The sequence below is a fragment of the Mytilus edulis genome, chromosome 2 (assembly GCF_963676685.1).
Source record: "Mytilus edulis chromosome 2, xbMytEdul2.2, whole genome shotgun sequence".
In the NCBI taxonomy this organism is placed as follows: domain Eukaryota; kingdom Metazoa; phylum Mollusca; class Bivalvia; order Mytilida; family Mytilidae; genus Mytilus; species Mytilus edulis.
The window spans coordinates 77,294,229-77,309,673 of record NC_092345.1 but is presented as its reverse complement, the minus strand read 5'-3'; the positions used below and the strand labels follow the sequence as shown (position 1 = coordinate 77,309,673).

General features: G+C 31.2%; 1 protein-coding gene across 4 annotated transcripts in view; it reads right to left on the bottom strand.

Annotated features, from left to right (window-relative positions):
* Positions 1 to 7,370, bottom strand: part of LOC139513013 (uncharacterized) — a 49,494-nt gene extending 42,124 nt beyond the window's left edge. For 2 of the 4 annotated variants that reach the window (XM_071301071.1, XM_071301075.1), the window contains exons 1-5: positions 7,252 to 7,370; positions 5,743 to 5,801; positions 3,939 to 4,103; positions 1,063 to 1,137; positions 590 to 664 (exon numbers count right to left, since the gene is read on the bottom strand). In XM_071301071.1, coding sequence (XP_071157172.1) covers positions 590 to 664; positions 1,063 to 1,137; positions 3,939 to 4,103; positions 5,743 to 5,801; positions 7,252 to 7,321 — 444 coding nt within the window. In that variant the 5' untranslated portion in view covers positions 7,322 to 7,370. The remainder of the gene's footprint in view (positions 1 to 589; positions 665 to 1,062; positions 1,138 to 3,938; positions 4,104 to 5,742; positions 5,802 to 7,251) is intronic. The other 2 variants (XM_071301072.1, XM_071301073.1) reach the window with 2 other exon arrangements.
* Positions 7,371 to 15,445: the final 8,075 nt, after the last annotated feature.

Here is a 15,445-nt window from a genome sequence, read left to right as displayed (position 1 = left end):
CAAGGCAATGCTTTTTTCATTTATAACGAAATTGGAAACAATACAGCGAGCCTAATAACTACCCAATTTGTAAAATTTTTACAGAGTGTTATTTTCGATATTTTCGAACGTTTTTTAGTCAAATTTTGTTAAGCATATGCATTTGATTTGTAAATGATTGTTTTATATTGTAAATTTCAACAGTTGTTCATATTCATTATATTTTATTATACTCGGTAATGGTTCTTAGTTCAAACTTGTGTATCGTTTCTTTAGTTGACTAGTATATATACATTTACAAAATCTAATAGGAAAGGAAGCGCGAGGGTTCGATTCTTATTAACACATTATGAAACGCGTCTATGCACGTTATAAAATTCTTGAACATCTCTTTGTCTTTTACGAAGATGAAATTCTCTCCTTATGGTTCTTATTATCTTTTCTAGTGACAGCTCAAATGTTGTGTCCGTCATTATAAACTTGATATTGTTCTTTTATTATCATATCACTACATGTAGATATAACTTTTTTATTTGTTATCAAGAATGGGGTGTTTAATTGACATAAAGATGTTGTCATAAGCTGAAACTATGTATAATAAACCACTTACAGAGGGAGGGGCTGGATGGTAATCAAAGTTGTCCGCAATGGCTCTCGTTTTATCCTTGAGATGACGTCCAATGGGCTAAAACAGAATACAAAAATTGTCATAAATATGGTTATGGTTATAAAGAAACAACGCAGACATGCACAAATATCATTATGTGATTACTGTGCTATTTTATCACGTTCGTCATTGCTTTCTTTTATAGCAAAACTATTTTGAAGATGACTTCAATTGTTTTAACGACGCGATAAAAAATATTTAAAAAAAATGGTGAGTGTAAATATAATTTTTTAATCACACATTGTTGCTGATGTTCTTCTCAAAAGAACATTATCAAAGATTTATAAGAAAATAAAGAAAATGGGGATTGTGGAATACAATCAAATATATTCTACGGTCAACGCTTATATTTTCGAATGATAAAATGAGGAATACTTTGAACTGAATACATATATTATCTATGAAGTAAATTGTACCTGATGTACATTTCCATGGTCATCAATACTCATCCCATCTAGTAAAAACGCCAAATCCGAATCAGGGTCAAGATCCTGTGAGAAAAATAAGAATAAAATCAATGTTTTTAAAGTGTAAATTGATCGTCTATTATTGTTTTACTGTGCCGACTTGTTCTGATGTCCGAAAGCCTATTCAGAAAATGGTTTGACCATGGTACATCACCGTATGCTTAAAAATAAAACATGAAAATTGTCGACCCAGACTTTTTATATCTAAAAAATACTGTGAGATCCTGATCTGACGAAAGCCTTTTTTTATTATAATTTGTTGTTTGATCTTTAAAAAATATTTCTTTATAAGGACGCTCGGAATGTTTTGGCAAATTTTGTCGATTACGGCTTTAAATTATGAGTGCCACTCAACAGTCATATGCTTGCATTTTGCGTTACATGTATGACAATTTTGTTTACACTTTTATATTCAACGTGCGTTTGGATTATTTTACTTTATCAGATTATTGTCTCAAGAGAGTACTCTGAAACTAGAGGCTCTAAAGAGCCTGTGTCGCTCACCTTAGTCTATGTGAATATTAAACAAAGGAAGCAGATGGATTCATGACAAAATTGTGTTTTTGTGATGATGATGTGTTTGTACATCTTACTTTACTGAACATTCCTGCTGATTACAATTATCTCTATCTATAATAAACTTGGCTCAGTAGTTTCAGTGGAAAATGTTAGTAAAAATTTACAAATTTTATGAAAATTGTTAAAAATTGTCTATAAAGGACAATAACTCCTTAGGGGGTCAATTGACCATTTTGGTTAAGATGACTTAAATTTAGGTCTTACTTTGCTGTACATTATTGCTGTTTATAGTTTATCTCTATCTATAAAAATATTCAAGATAATAACAAAAACAGCAAAATTTCCTTAAAGTTACCAATTCAGGGACAGCAACCCGACAACGGGTTGTCCGATTCATTTGACAATTCCAGGGCAGATAGATAGTGACCTGATAAACAATTTTACCCCTTATCAGTTTTGCTCTAAATGCTTTGGTTTTTCAGTTATAAGCCAAAAACTGCATTTTACCCCTATGTTCTATTTTTAGCCATGGCGGCCAGCTTGGTTTACAGTTTATCTCTATCTATAATAATATTCAAGATAATAACCAAAAAAAGCAAAATTTCCTTAAAATTACCAATTCAGGGGCAGCAACCCAACAACAGGTTGTCCGATTCATCTGAAAATTTCAGGGCAGATTTTGACCTGATAAACAATTTTACCCCCCATGTCAGATTTGCTCTAAATGCTTTGGTTTTTGAGTTATAAGCCAAAAACTGTATTTTACCCCTATGTTCTATTTTTAGCCATGGCGGCCACCTTGTTGGTTCGCCGGGTCACCGGACACATTTTTACACTAGATACCCCAATTTTGATTGTGGCCAAGTTTGGTTTGATTTGGCCCAGTAGTTGCAGAGAAGATTTTTGTAAAAGTTAACATACGACGCCGGACGACGACGGACGACGGACGCAAAGTGATGAGAAAAGCTCACATGGCCCTTCGGGACACGTGAGCTAAAATTGCATTTATATTACTTTGTTTGAGTCTACAATCATTCCACAGAAAACTGAGCATTTGACAACACGACCTCTCGCATGTTAAGACAATTCCTTCAGTTGCTTTTTATTTTTTTATTTTTGTCTCTCCCAAATCGATTTACGATATTTTTAGTTACTCGAGCTAAAATCCATTAATGAATTGTTCACACATTATGGCTAACTTTATTGAATTATATGCTACTGCCATACAAGTGAAAGGTTGAGTTATCTATTAAACCCGGTTTTATTCACACATTTCTACAAAAAGGATATATTTCTACTAAATCAGGAATATGCTTTATTTTTGTTAAATGTATTTGAGATTTTTAATTTTTGTCATTTGTTCAGTTACTTTCCCAATTTGATTTTCCTTGAAGTTCGGTATAGTTTGTTATTTTACTTTTTATAAGATGTGCTGTGAAGTGGTTTGACAGAAATGACTTAACAACTTATCAAATGTATACGTTTAAACTTTCTTTTTCATCAGGTTATCAAACATCGCTGTTTGATGTCATTATAAGGATTGACATTTTTATAAAATCATATTGCCAGGTTCGCTTTTTACTTTGATATTTTACTTTCTATTAAAGGTTCTTCATTTTGCTTCGTAGAGGCTTAAAATTATAACAGGTTATTACCATTAGAATATTATTGACATTGTATATATTGATTTCAATACTTAAATCATCGTTTAGCTATTAGATTTTATTGAATGAGGTACTATTTTTAACAGATGAAATACGCAATCTAATAGAACTTTTTAATGTATTAATTAGTGTGTTTAAGTTATATTCTTAGACATTTATATAATTTTAATTCAGTAACTGTATCAGTTTATTTTCACAAATTGATCCACGCTTAAATAGATTGAATGTTGATTGTTGCTATTTTTAGACATTATATATATATATATATATATATATATATATATATATATATAAGTACGTCTGAGTCAGTGACAACTCTACAACAGATGTATCCATCGGATCGCCATCAATGATGGTGATACATGGCTTGTGTACATAATGTATATACCACTCGTCTTAACATCAACCCAACAATGTTAGATCTGTAAATATATATTATTGACCTATATTAACGTTTTTTCATCTGTTAAAAATAGTACCTCATTCAATAAAATCTATATTTAAAATGAACAAATGTATGAAGATCTAATAACCCTTTAATTTTAAAACCTTTGATAGAATTAGTTCAACCTCCTCCTTTAAATAAATGTTTTTAGGATAACTACTAGTTATTTTTCTCAGAATAAAAGAGTAAAAACATACCGTTGGTTTATCAAATTTGTACCCCTCTTCGAGACCCTTTTTCTCCATGTTTGGTTCCTGTTCAAGTCCCTGTAAATTTTCGGTAAGTTGTCGATTGTTTCGAAAGGCATTATCATTTCTGATATAGGTGGCGTCGTTATCCTGTAATTGCCTGTGTTGACTTATCTGAAATAATCGTATAATACAATGCAATGCATGATATGTTGTCAAGGCCACACTTATCAAAGCATAAGTAAATGTCAAAATTGAAAAAAAGTTTTTAAGAGAAAAAATATAGCAAACTATGCGATGAACGGGTTTTTAATCTATTCTTCAAAATATCTGTAAGACACTTTTGTACTAAGTATACAAATGTAAGTATTTTAAAACACATGAGAAAAAATAGCTGTGCTACGGATCAAAAACATACAAAAATTATTAATTGACGTGAACAGGATTCAATGGATATTGACGGTGGAATATTAAATCATATTGGTAGCCAAATTTAACGTCTTTTTCGTTATACTAAAATAATAATGATTCGTGTTTTTTTTTCTACCGATCGCGAGACAACTTACACGGAATAACATAAAGACAATGATGAACGTTTAGTGTAGGTCTTATAAATACTATCATAGCATACGTTTCTCTCAGTCACGGTAGCCTTTGAACAATAATATAGTTGTAAAAGTATGCATCAAATTAAAGAGGAAACGAAAATGTGATAAATCTATCTCAGAAAGTATCATTTCCTGCATACATGTATGACTTTAACATGCGAATACGCGTTATACAAATAGTAATGCATTTACTATTAAAGGAGGAGACCTCTTTGTGTTGTTTCGCTTCTCTTCCAATAAGTCTTATTCATAGTCGCATTTGTCTTCCATTCTTATGATTATTCAGTTTGGGTTATTTTTGGAGAAAAACAAAAAAGACTTCCTGGTATTGTTTACGTCATCAGACTGACTCTTAAGTCATAGACAAGACTTCCGGTTTTATACTTTTAAAAATAATTTTAATAATTACTCGAGGATAGGACAATTATTTTGCGTTATTCTGGATGTATATTTTGATTATACTCCTATAACATATATAGACTGTCTATATAATAAAGCAGTGATCGCCGTGGAGAAGAAACTTGAAATTGATAGTTCAAAGCACATACACTTTTTTTTTATAATATGATTTTGATACCTTTTCTGAAATTCTACACATAAAATATTTTACAAAAATTCATCCTACTACATATTAGTTACATACTTTTAGTCAAGTCGATTTCGCGGGTGCTTTAGTTTTATAGATTAACGCACTATTTCACGAGACAGACTAGCTTCCTAAGGTACGTAATATGTGATAGATGTAATCAAATATACCATAAATTGCAACATTCTCGTATGAGCCACCAATTTCACAAATGATGAAGCCAGTTCCGGGTCGGATCCAGAATTTTTGACAGGGCCATCAAAGTGAAGAAGTACCACAGAGTGTAGCCATACTTTTAAACATTTTTGAAGAATAAAATCTCAAAATGATATCTTTTTCAATCAATGCGGGACGTACACCCTCTGGTCCACTTGAACCTCAAGTGAGCTAGTTTTTCTATGGATATATTGCGTGAGGTTATTGACTATAACAGTTTAAAAATTTTAAACACATTTATAAGCATGTACATTTCACACTGTCTCTTAGGCAATTTATAATCTAATCTGGTAAATACATCAGTTGATTTCAAACGAGATCAAGATAGTTTGGATGTTAATCGTTGCTATTATAAGCCCTGCATTATTATCATAACTAGTTTAAGAAATTTAGACAAACTTACCTCGCGTAATTGTCTTCCATAAATGACATCCAGTTCATTAATGGTTTCTGCTACTTCATCTATATGAAAACAAGCAGAAAATTAACGCATTTTATAAATAAAGGTTAGTTTAATTCATAAATAGTTCCTATGAGTTTTTCTGAAGAAAAATAACCATCAAGTGGAAAATAAAAAAAACATATATAAAAATGATTCTCCTTCCTCCCCGCACAATTTACTAGATACACCAAAAATAAATAAAAAGAATGAGTAAAAAGAAAATATATCACAAGCACCCCGCAAAAATTTAAAAAAACAAAACAAGAGCAATTTTTATATACAAAAGTTTTTTGAAATCAATTAGTTGTTGAACAAATAGAGTAACACGAAGAAGTAAAAATTGTTATTTTAAAAAAAAAGTAAGCCAATATTGTATGTCATTTAATGACTCCTGCTTTTAATGTTGATGTTTAATAGTTACCTTGTACAAGAGTTTTTATTTAGTTTGTAATATAAAAAGGGAACAGAACTCGAACAACATTATGCAATATAAGCTAAGTGGTTTTTATTTCTTTAAAATATAGCTCACTGAAGCATGGCTTATATTTCTTATAAGTTTTCGCGAATGTAGCAGTGTTTGTAGATACTTTTATAGCATTTTGATTCAAATCAGGCTTTCAACTTGGGTATTAAATTTTGAATATTTATATGTGTTGTGACATATAGCATTATAGCACCTTCAAAACTGGCATGAAAATATGGATATTAGTTTTGAATGTCCAGTGATGAATGTAGCAAATTTTTAATGTTGAACAATGTACAAGCATACAATGATTAATTGTCCAGATTTGTCTACACTTTTGAACTGTATCGATTATATTAGCCCTCTATCGTATTTATTATAAGGTATACATGTCGAGGTTAATTTTACTTCAATCATCACTAAAGAAAACTTATATTGGTATAGTTGAATGTTAAAAGTTGTGTACTGCAAACCAATTTTAGAAATGTCAACTATAGACTCACAATTATCTTATTGTTTTCAAAAACTAAATTTTACGAAATAAATATCTTATGTCGACAAGCTGACTCATTACAATAATTGTATTTTTGTTAACAACACTTAGAAAAACAAAAGTTTTTTTTACTGAATTTAAATGGAAGACGGCTTGCTAAATTCCCAATAAAAGTCTGGGATTTTCATTTCATGATGATATCAAGAAAGGTTAATAAATGACTGGAGTGGGCATAACAGTGGGCATGCAAAATATCTTTCAAGTTTAATTGATTTAAGTCAGAAAAAAAATACAATAGGTAATATGTAAAACAATTCAAACAAAAAACCAACGGCCAGATTTATGATAAAACAACAAACAGCTATAAACTATAGCAGACAGCAATAATCGACAACCACTGCAAACTACAAGCTCCTAATATTATAGATTCCGTCGATAATGTTTTGTGATAGGTAAGAAAATGTAATTGAAATAGTTATTTTTATTTTATGTACATGTATTGTTGTACGCTTACCTTTTTTTATATGAACTGCTCCTGTCAAAACTGCAAAATGAACCAGAAGAATAGCGTGACTGAAATACATTTCTAGTCAATCTAGTTGTCTTGTCTCATTGACAAACAAAATAGATATAACTTTTAAATGGACTTAAACTCTTTAAATACTTGAGTTCCAATGAATATTGCTCAACATGAAACATCTTTCAATTGGTCATTATGATTAAATTTTGAACGATTGGGTACTATTGGCTACGAACTATTCATAAACAATAAGAATAAGGAGGATCTTTGATGAATAAGTATATTTTGGTCGATTTGAAATTTAAGTGATAATAATCAAGTATATACTTTTCGAGATTTTTATAATGTTGAAACGAAGGGTATCCAAAGAATTGAACAGATTTGGTTCAGATATTTCAATATTCTTTGTGCTTCTGGTATGTTTATATAATGCGATTGTAACTTTTTATCCAGTTGCATGTAACAGGGAGCATGACAAAAATGGAAAATTTAAACATAAATTTCAGAAAACGCACGACGACTGACGTAAATACACCAAACTGATATGCCTGTTATCTTTGATGATTTTTCATATATACTGTGTTGATGCCACTGCCTACAAAGCACATAAATGGTCCGTGGACACAAGATATCGTCTTTTGCTTTTTGTTGTCTACAAATTTGGTCCTTACTGTGGATTTTATATAAATAGCACCTTTTTAACACTTTAAAATTAATTTCTGTATACTTAATGCATGCAATTGTAAGTAGGGAGATGACATACCACTGATGTTATACACTGTATTGTAAATTTATATTTTAGGAAAAATCAGGTGCGATTCTTGTTATTTGCGTTCTTTTTTATTTTTGTCACTGTTAAAAAATTTCGCGATTTTAATCCACACACCCCAAAAAAAATCGAATATCCTGGTATATATTTGGAAAAAAAAATATTAAATATTTCAAGAGGCTGAACCATATCTTTCTAGAAATTCATACATATATGATCAACTTTATATTAACAGATAATGGAAATACGTACAAAGGAATTCAATATAAGGAGCTATCTATTGCCAACCTTTGATTATTCAGCTCTATCTTTTCCAAAGTTAGAAAATTTTAAGAAATATCATAAAATCAGAAATACAAACAACAAACTTCAAGGACAACCGTTTGATAGCAGCATGTTTTTGTTCTTTTGATACTTATGTTTGGTTCAAACCAGCCCAGGTATTTCCTGTTTCTGACCCACACCATCACATGTCCAGAAAAATCGACTTTACACTTTTTAAACAATTACACTATTATTTTGAAATATTTACAGGGAAACATTTCTATATCTCTGATTTGTGGCAACTAAGGTTAACACAAGCATGTACTATTGGGAAGTCTTTTGAGTTTTATTGTATTCAAACCTAAGGTGTGATATTAACATTCATATAATACTTATTTAATATATTTATGTATATTTCATGTGCTAAATCATTATGAAAGTTAAAGTTATCTTTTTCAATTACGCAATTTGTATGATAGGTATACATACATATGATAATATATGATTATTAATCAAATCGTCAATCGAATCAATTGTATACATATGTTAAAACCATCTATATTACTATTACTAAAACTGTGTGACTATCGAGATTACCGGCATTAATATTCCATAAATACAGTTTTTAAATTCATGTTTTAATAATTTAAGAACAGAAACTCATTTCACATTCAAAACTTATACATACAGTAACACCAGGTCTTAATCCGTCCAGAAGTGATATCAGTATGTCTGATGTTTTAAGTCAAATTATTCAAAATTTAGATACGAGAAAGTTCACTGGTATCAGATCCTTATACGTATACATACGTAAACAAAATAAACGCTTTGTAAATTTCGTGCTCCGGAACAGCTTTTCTGGATATAACTTTCACATGGGAAAATAACAGGACAACATTAATTCATGGGACTAGACTACATTACATTTTGATTGCATTGATAACAAAAGTGATAGATTTTCTATTTCAAATATTGTTTCATCCATTAAGAATAGCGTTAGATTTATATTTTGATGATATTATAAAAAAAATCTGTTTTAGATTTGCCAATATCAATTGTTTCGGGATGTAGAAAATGAACACGGGTAGGGATGATTTCGATATTTAGTAATCACATGTGTTCATACCTTTGCCTTTTTTGCAATAGTATTAAAACATTTGATTTTCTACACTGTACACAAGTATTCCGGAATACAGACTAAAAGACCAATTGAAACATATGGTATTGTTTTGTCTCATCAAAAGAATGGCCAACGTCGATATAGGTATCTTGAATTAAGGAGGGATAAATCCTACTTTGTATTCAAACAAATGTTATTGAAGTTAAAACTGATATCATCAAGATGCTTGATTACTTGATTGACAAAATATTTGTTACGTTTAGAGAAAGTGCTTTTCAACAAATTATCCGCATTCCCATGGGAACCGACTATGTACCTCTTTTTATCGATTTGTAATTTTTTTCTTATGAGGCAGACATCATATAGGAACTTAAGATAGCAGTTTTCCACAACTTTACTTTAACCTTTAAGATTGCATTTCTGTAAATATTGACAGTGCAATTTCCCATAGGAACTCCTTTTACGGCTAAAACTGTACCACTTTTACTATGAAGTTTTGAATAAAATCTTATCCTAGAATTGAAAGTTCATATGCACATTTCAAGGGTTAAAATATAGAGCTTTGCGGCATATTTTCAACGTTTATATGCCCTGATATTCTCACATTTTAAACTAAAACTAATTGTCGACCCCTACCTTGAATAAAAGGTTACCACAGATTTCAATATCAACAAATTTTACATGTATAATTACTGGTAACATTCCCAAGTTATGTCTCTATGAGATGGAACACAGAGATCATAACTGGGAACCAGTATGTAAACAACATTAATTGTCTATGAATATTCTAAATCTCCCCAAAAGAGGCGTGGTTTGAGAAACAGCTGTATTTACAAAGTGCAACCTTAAAGAGGATGTTCTCTCACTAAATAATTCAAAATTTTGTGACCATGAGGGTCGTTAAAAAACAAAACATAATGACAAAAGAAATTATTTCAGCTTCCAAATGTAAACTTTCCATTTATATGTACCTACACGCCAGCAGCGCCTGCATAAGGAGTATATATCTCTCAATTGCAACGTTATTACCGGGTTTGTATTTCCTTTTATGATCTTTGTTAAAGAGGATTGCTGCTCACAATGACGCTAATAAACCAAGTATTTCAAATGGTACAACTGTTATCATCCCTACGTAAAATGTACGGACGCCATCGCGGTTGTTTGGCCGTTATGGAATAGCCGTTAAGCAGATGATAGCAGATATGTTCCTTATTTCGTATTCACTTTTCATGAATGTGACCTACCAAATACGACTTAGTTTCGGGTTTGTAATAATTTGAGCAACACAACGGATGCCACATGTGGAGCAGGATCTGCATACAATTTTGGAGCCCCTGATATCACCTGGTTTTTTTAAGGAGTTCGTGTTGCTTAACCTTTATTTTTAGTTGTGTTTTGTGTATTATTATATGGCTGTTTGTCCTTTTTTGATGATTTATGAGTTTAATTGTTCATCTGGTATCTTTTGTCCATATTTCAGTGCTAATAATACTGTGTTTTTTCACTCAAAACTGTTGATTGATGATGTCCAATAAAGAATTAAAGACTATTTTTTTAAGATATTGAAGTAATGAAAGGGAGATTCTGACAACCGTCTTTCTACATTAAAAACAAAGAGACAAGGATATCTTCAACAATAGATACATGACTATAACATACGTAAATCTCTCAAATTCAGGGAAATTTGGTATTGAGTAGACACTATTTTCAAGCATGTAATAATAGTACTGTAATGATCCAATGATAAAACGTTTCATCAACTTCACTATGAGTGAAAAACGTGATTAGTTTCCAGTATTACATTTTGGTACATAAAGTATAATCTAACAAACGACCTTAGCAATTATAGTTCACCTTATGACTTTAACATTTACCATAACCCATGCCGTTATTGTGAGGTATAAAAGGTCCTGACATAATAATATGTGAAACATTTCAAAGTAACAACAAACGGCGAGATTAATGAAAAACAATATTGAAAAAAATTAGTGTGAGGCATAAAAGGTCCTGACATAAAAATATGTGAAACAATTCAAACAAACAACCAACGGCGAGATTAATGAAAAAACATTGAACAACAAAACAGTATAACATACATTTACCAAATATAATTTCTAAATCACAGGCTCCTGATAATATTATCCAAGTGAATCTGTCCCTGGATCGTATTCTGTGTCTGTTTTAACGTATTGAGTATCGCATTGCATTATTATCTATCGGTATGTTGTTTATGGTATTGTATATACATAGCATGTCTTAAACACACTTTTGAACTTTAGGTCCTCAGTGCTGTTCAACTTTGTACTTGTTTTGGCTTTCAAACTTTTGTATCTGGGTGTCACTAGCTAGTCTGGTGTTGACAAAACGCATTTCTGGCGTATTTAATTTTAAACCTGGTGCCTTTTGTTAGCAATCATTCGTGTGTTTCTTTGTCCAATGTGTTCTCCTTTTTATTTTTACTGTAGTCCTGTAATGTTATGTTGTCATTTTAATGGTATATTTAACATTGCCATTAAAGCAGGAGGTTTGGCATGCCACAAAACCAGGTTCAACCCACCATTTTTTTTTTAATGTCCTGTACCAAGTCAGGTATATGGCCATTGTTATATTATAGTTCGTTTCAGTGTGAGTTACATTTTAACGTTGAGTTTCTGTTGTGTCGTTTGTTTCTTTTTATATTTGAGTGTGAATTCACATTACTATAAGACGTTTTACTGTACTTTTCTATCACAAATTCATGTATTTAGTTTTCATGTTATATTAGTTATTCTCATCGGATTTTGTCTAATGCTTTGTTCGTTTCTGTGTGTGTTACATTTCAAAGTTGTGTCGTTGTTCTCCTGTTATATTCAATGCGTTGTAACCCGGATTTGTTTTGTTTTTTTTCTATCGATTTATGAGATGTAAACAGCGGTATACTACTGTTGCCTTTATTGAAACGTTATCCTGAATATATGGATCTAAATAAACTTTTCATAGTTACCAGAATTGTTGTACGTCAGACGCACGTCTTCAAAAGGGTCATATTACAATCAAAAAGATTAAAGATAAAATAATATAGGAAGTTGAGCATTAAAGAAGAAAAAATAAAATGAGTTGCAAATTATAGTTAGATTAATATATTCCTTGGGTACAAATCCTCAGTATTTCAAATAATTAACAGTTTTGAAAAGGGCTAATTCATCATAACGACCATATAAATGATAATGCATGTCAACACAGAAGTGCTGACTACTATGATTGTGATACTCTCTGGATGACAAACACAACCAGTAGTTGCATGTAAAGAAGTGGTAGTAATTAAATTTATCATAGGTAACAGGATTTAAATTGTGTACACAAGACGCGCAGTTTGTCTACAAAGACTCAGCAGTGACGCTCTAAAAAATATGTTTAAAAGGCCAAATAAAGTACGAAGAGCATTGAGCAATCAACGTTCCTTAAAGTTTTCCAAAAATAACTTGCATATGATATTCTTATCCTTTGGTATAAATCCTCAGTCAGTATTTCGAACAATAAATTCGTAATTATGACAATATCAATGATCATGTAGTGTTGACTACTTGGCTGGTGACACTATCGGTGATAAAAAAAACTCTTTCAGTCGCATCTATCCATTGAATGTAAATAAACTCATAATATATACCAGGATTGTAATGTTGTACTCGTTCCGTCTACAAAAGCCTAATCAATCAAAGAAAAAAAAATACGATAGTAAGGTGCATTGAGAACACAAAACTCCTTAACTTTTGACTTCACAAATACAGCTAAGGAAATCTATTCACGGGTCAGAACATCCTTGAGTTTTAAAAAATCCAAATACCACATACATCAAAATGGACGAAGGGACTTTCAGCGATTTTATCTCATGTCATTAGAACGTAGGATAAATGCAGGCTTTTAAAATTCATTTAATGGCATCTTAAATCATATAATTTGAATACCACATATTCTGTGTGATTCTCTCTTATTATCTTGTAAATTTTATATTTATATAATATATCAGAAAATGTGATACGGTCACATCAAGAGAGTGATAAAGATTACAACTAAATAGAAAAGTGAAATTTTGTAGCATAGAAAAAATATCTTCGTTTTGGTTTAATCATGTATTTGTCTTCTTTTAGTGGCATTATTTTTACCCTGTCCTGTATTAATCTCTTACTTTTACTATTATGTTGGTACAGAGGTGACAATTTTCAAGAAGTAAAACATATTCTATCTAAAAGTAAATATCACTATCGTATTTGCACCATAGTAATGTTTGAATTGGTTTTGGGCTTGGCGCTGGCAAACATATATAAAACCATATCATTCTTTATGCGCCTATTCCAAATTATATAACAGCCTGTTATTAAGTGGTTGTCGTTTGTTTCTGTAAATCATATTTTTTTTTTCCGTTTATAGTCTTGTAGGCCGCTCTTGTTGTTGTTTTTTTCACTTCAAATAATCTACCTTCGTCATTTCGGGGCCTTTAAAAGCTTACTTCTAGTATGTAGTATAAGTTTTACTCATTGTTGAAGTTCCTACGGTGATCTATAGTTATTGATAAAATTGACGGTATTAATTTTCTTGCACCAGATGCGCATTTCGACAATACATGTCTTTTCAGTGATGCTCGTGGCCAAATATTAAACTATACGTTATGTGGTCTGTGGTTTAGAGTTTTTTTCATAAGCATAGAAAACGATTGCTCTCTATCTATTTGCAGGATGATTTAGGGAAAAAAGTCTTTAAACATCCCTCCTTTTTTCTGTTTCCCATATATCTTTTAAAGTTATTATGTACGTACACTTATAAATCGAACCACAATTGATTATATTATGTAATGACTTCGATATAACATGCATAACTGTGAATGAACTTTTGAATGTCGGTTAGGAATTTTAAATGAAAACATTACAAAAATGATGTTGCACTTTCTACCAGAATAATGCATACACACCAATACTTATATCCTAAACGAAATTGATGTAAATATGAAATTCTCGTGTGAAGAAAACGATGAACAAAACATGTCTACCAAGACTATAGTGCATACATACAGACACTCTAGCTCGAAGGTAAAATACTCAGCACGCTTGTTATGTCTTATACTTGTACTTTTAATTTTGACACTAAACCTGCATATAATTTCCAAACTAAAATTCATGTAATGACGTCTTTCGTGAAAATCACTGTTAAGTCGTAATTTTACAATATATCATTTGAAAGATAACCAGCTGTTATTTAAATATAAGCATAAGTTTATGTTAAGATACTTTTTATGTATTATGTAAACATTATCATTGCAAAAATGATACCTAAAATCTCGATTTCGATCAGGATTTAATAGACAAGACGTTAACCTCACATTCTTGTTTGTATGTCTGAACCACAGGATCAATAACACTACTAGTTAAGCTAAGTTCACACTGCCGATCAGACCAACTCGATCAATCCCGATCAAGACAAATTAAGCGATCGGGAGCCTGGTCTGACTTAATCGACAAGAATGTTGGGGATGGCCTACCTTGGTCGTCATCGATCTGTTTTTCTACCCGAGAGTTTTCGATATGTACAAAACATTCGAGTTAGGATCGAGAAGCCAGTAACTCGAAAAGAGATTGAGAATTTGTCGAGGAGTGGTCGAATTAATCGGGAAAGGATCGTGTAGAGATTGAGTGTGGTCGGAATACAAATAGTTTACCGATCAGTACTCGATCATTTGCAGCTGATGACTAATTTAGCTTTCAACGTTAGTTTTTAAGAACATCCATGATATATTTTACCTGTTTAATAGGCTATTTTTGTTTGACTGTCCGTATTTTCCGTTTGCCCAGAATTTTATTTAGTATAAAAATTAGAAGATTTGGTATAATTGCAACTCTCCACATGAGACCAAATGACACAGAAATCAACAGCTATATGTCACCGTACAGTCGAATGTTTACAAACACTTTTTTCAGACGCATTTTGACGCAATTGTATAAAAACAAATTGAGACGAAAGACAAATGAGTTTTATTTGAAATCGTGAAAGATATATATGTAAAC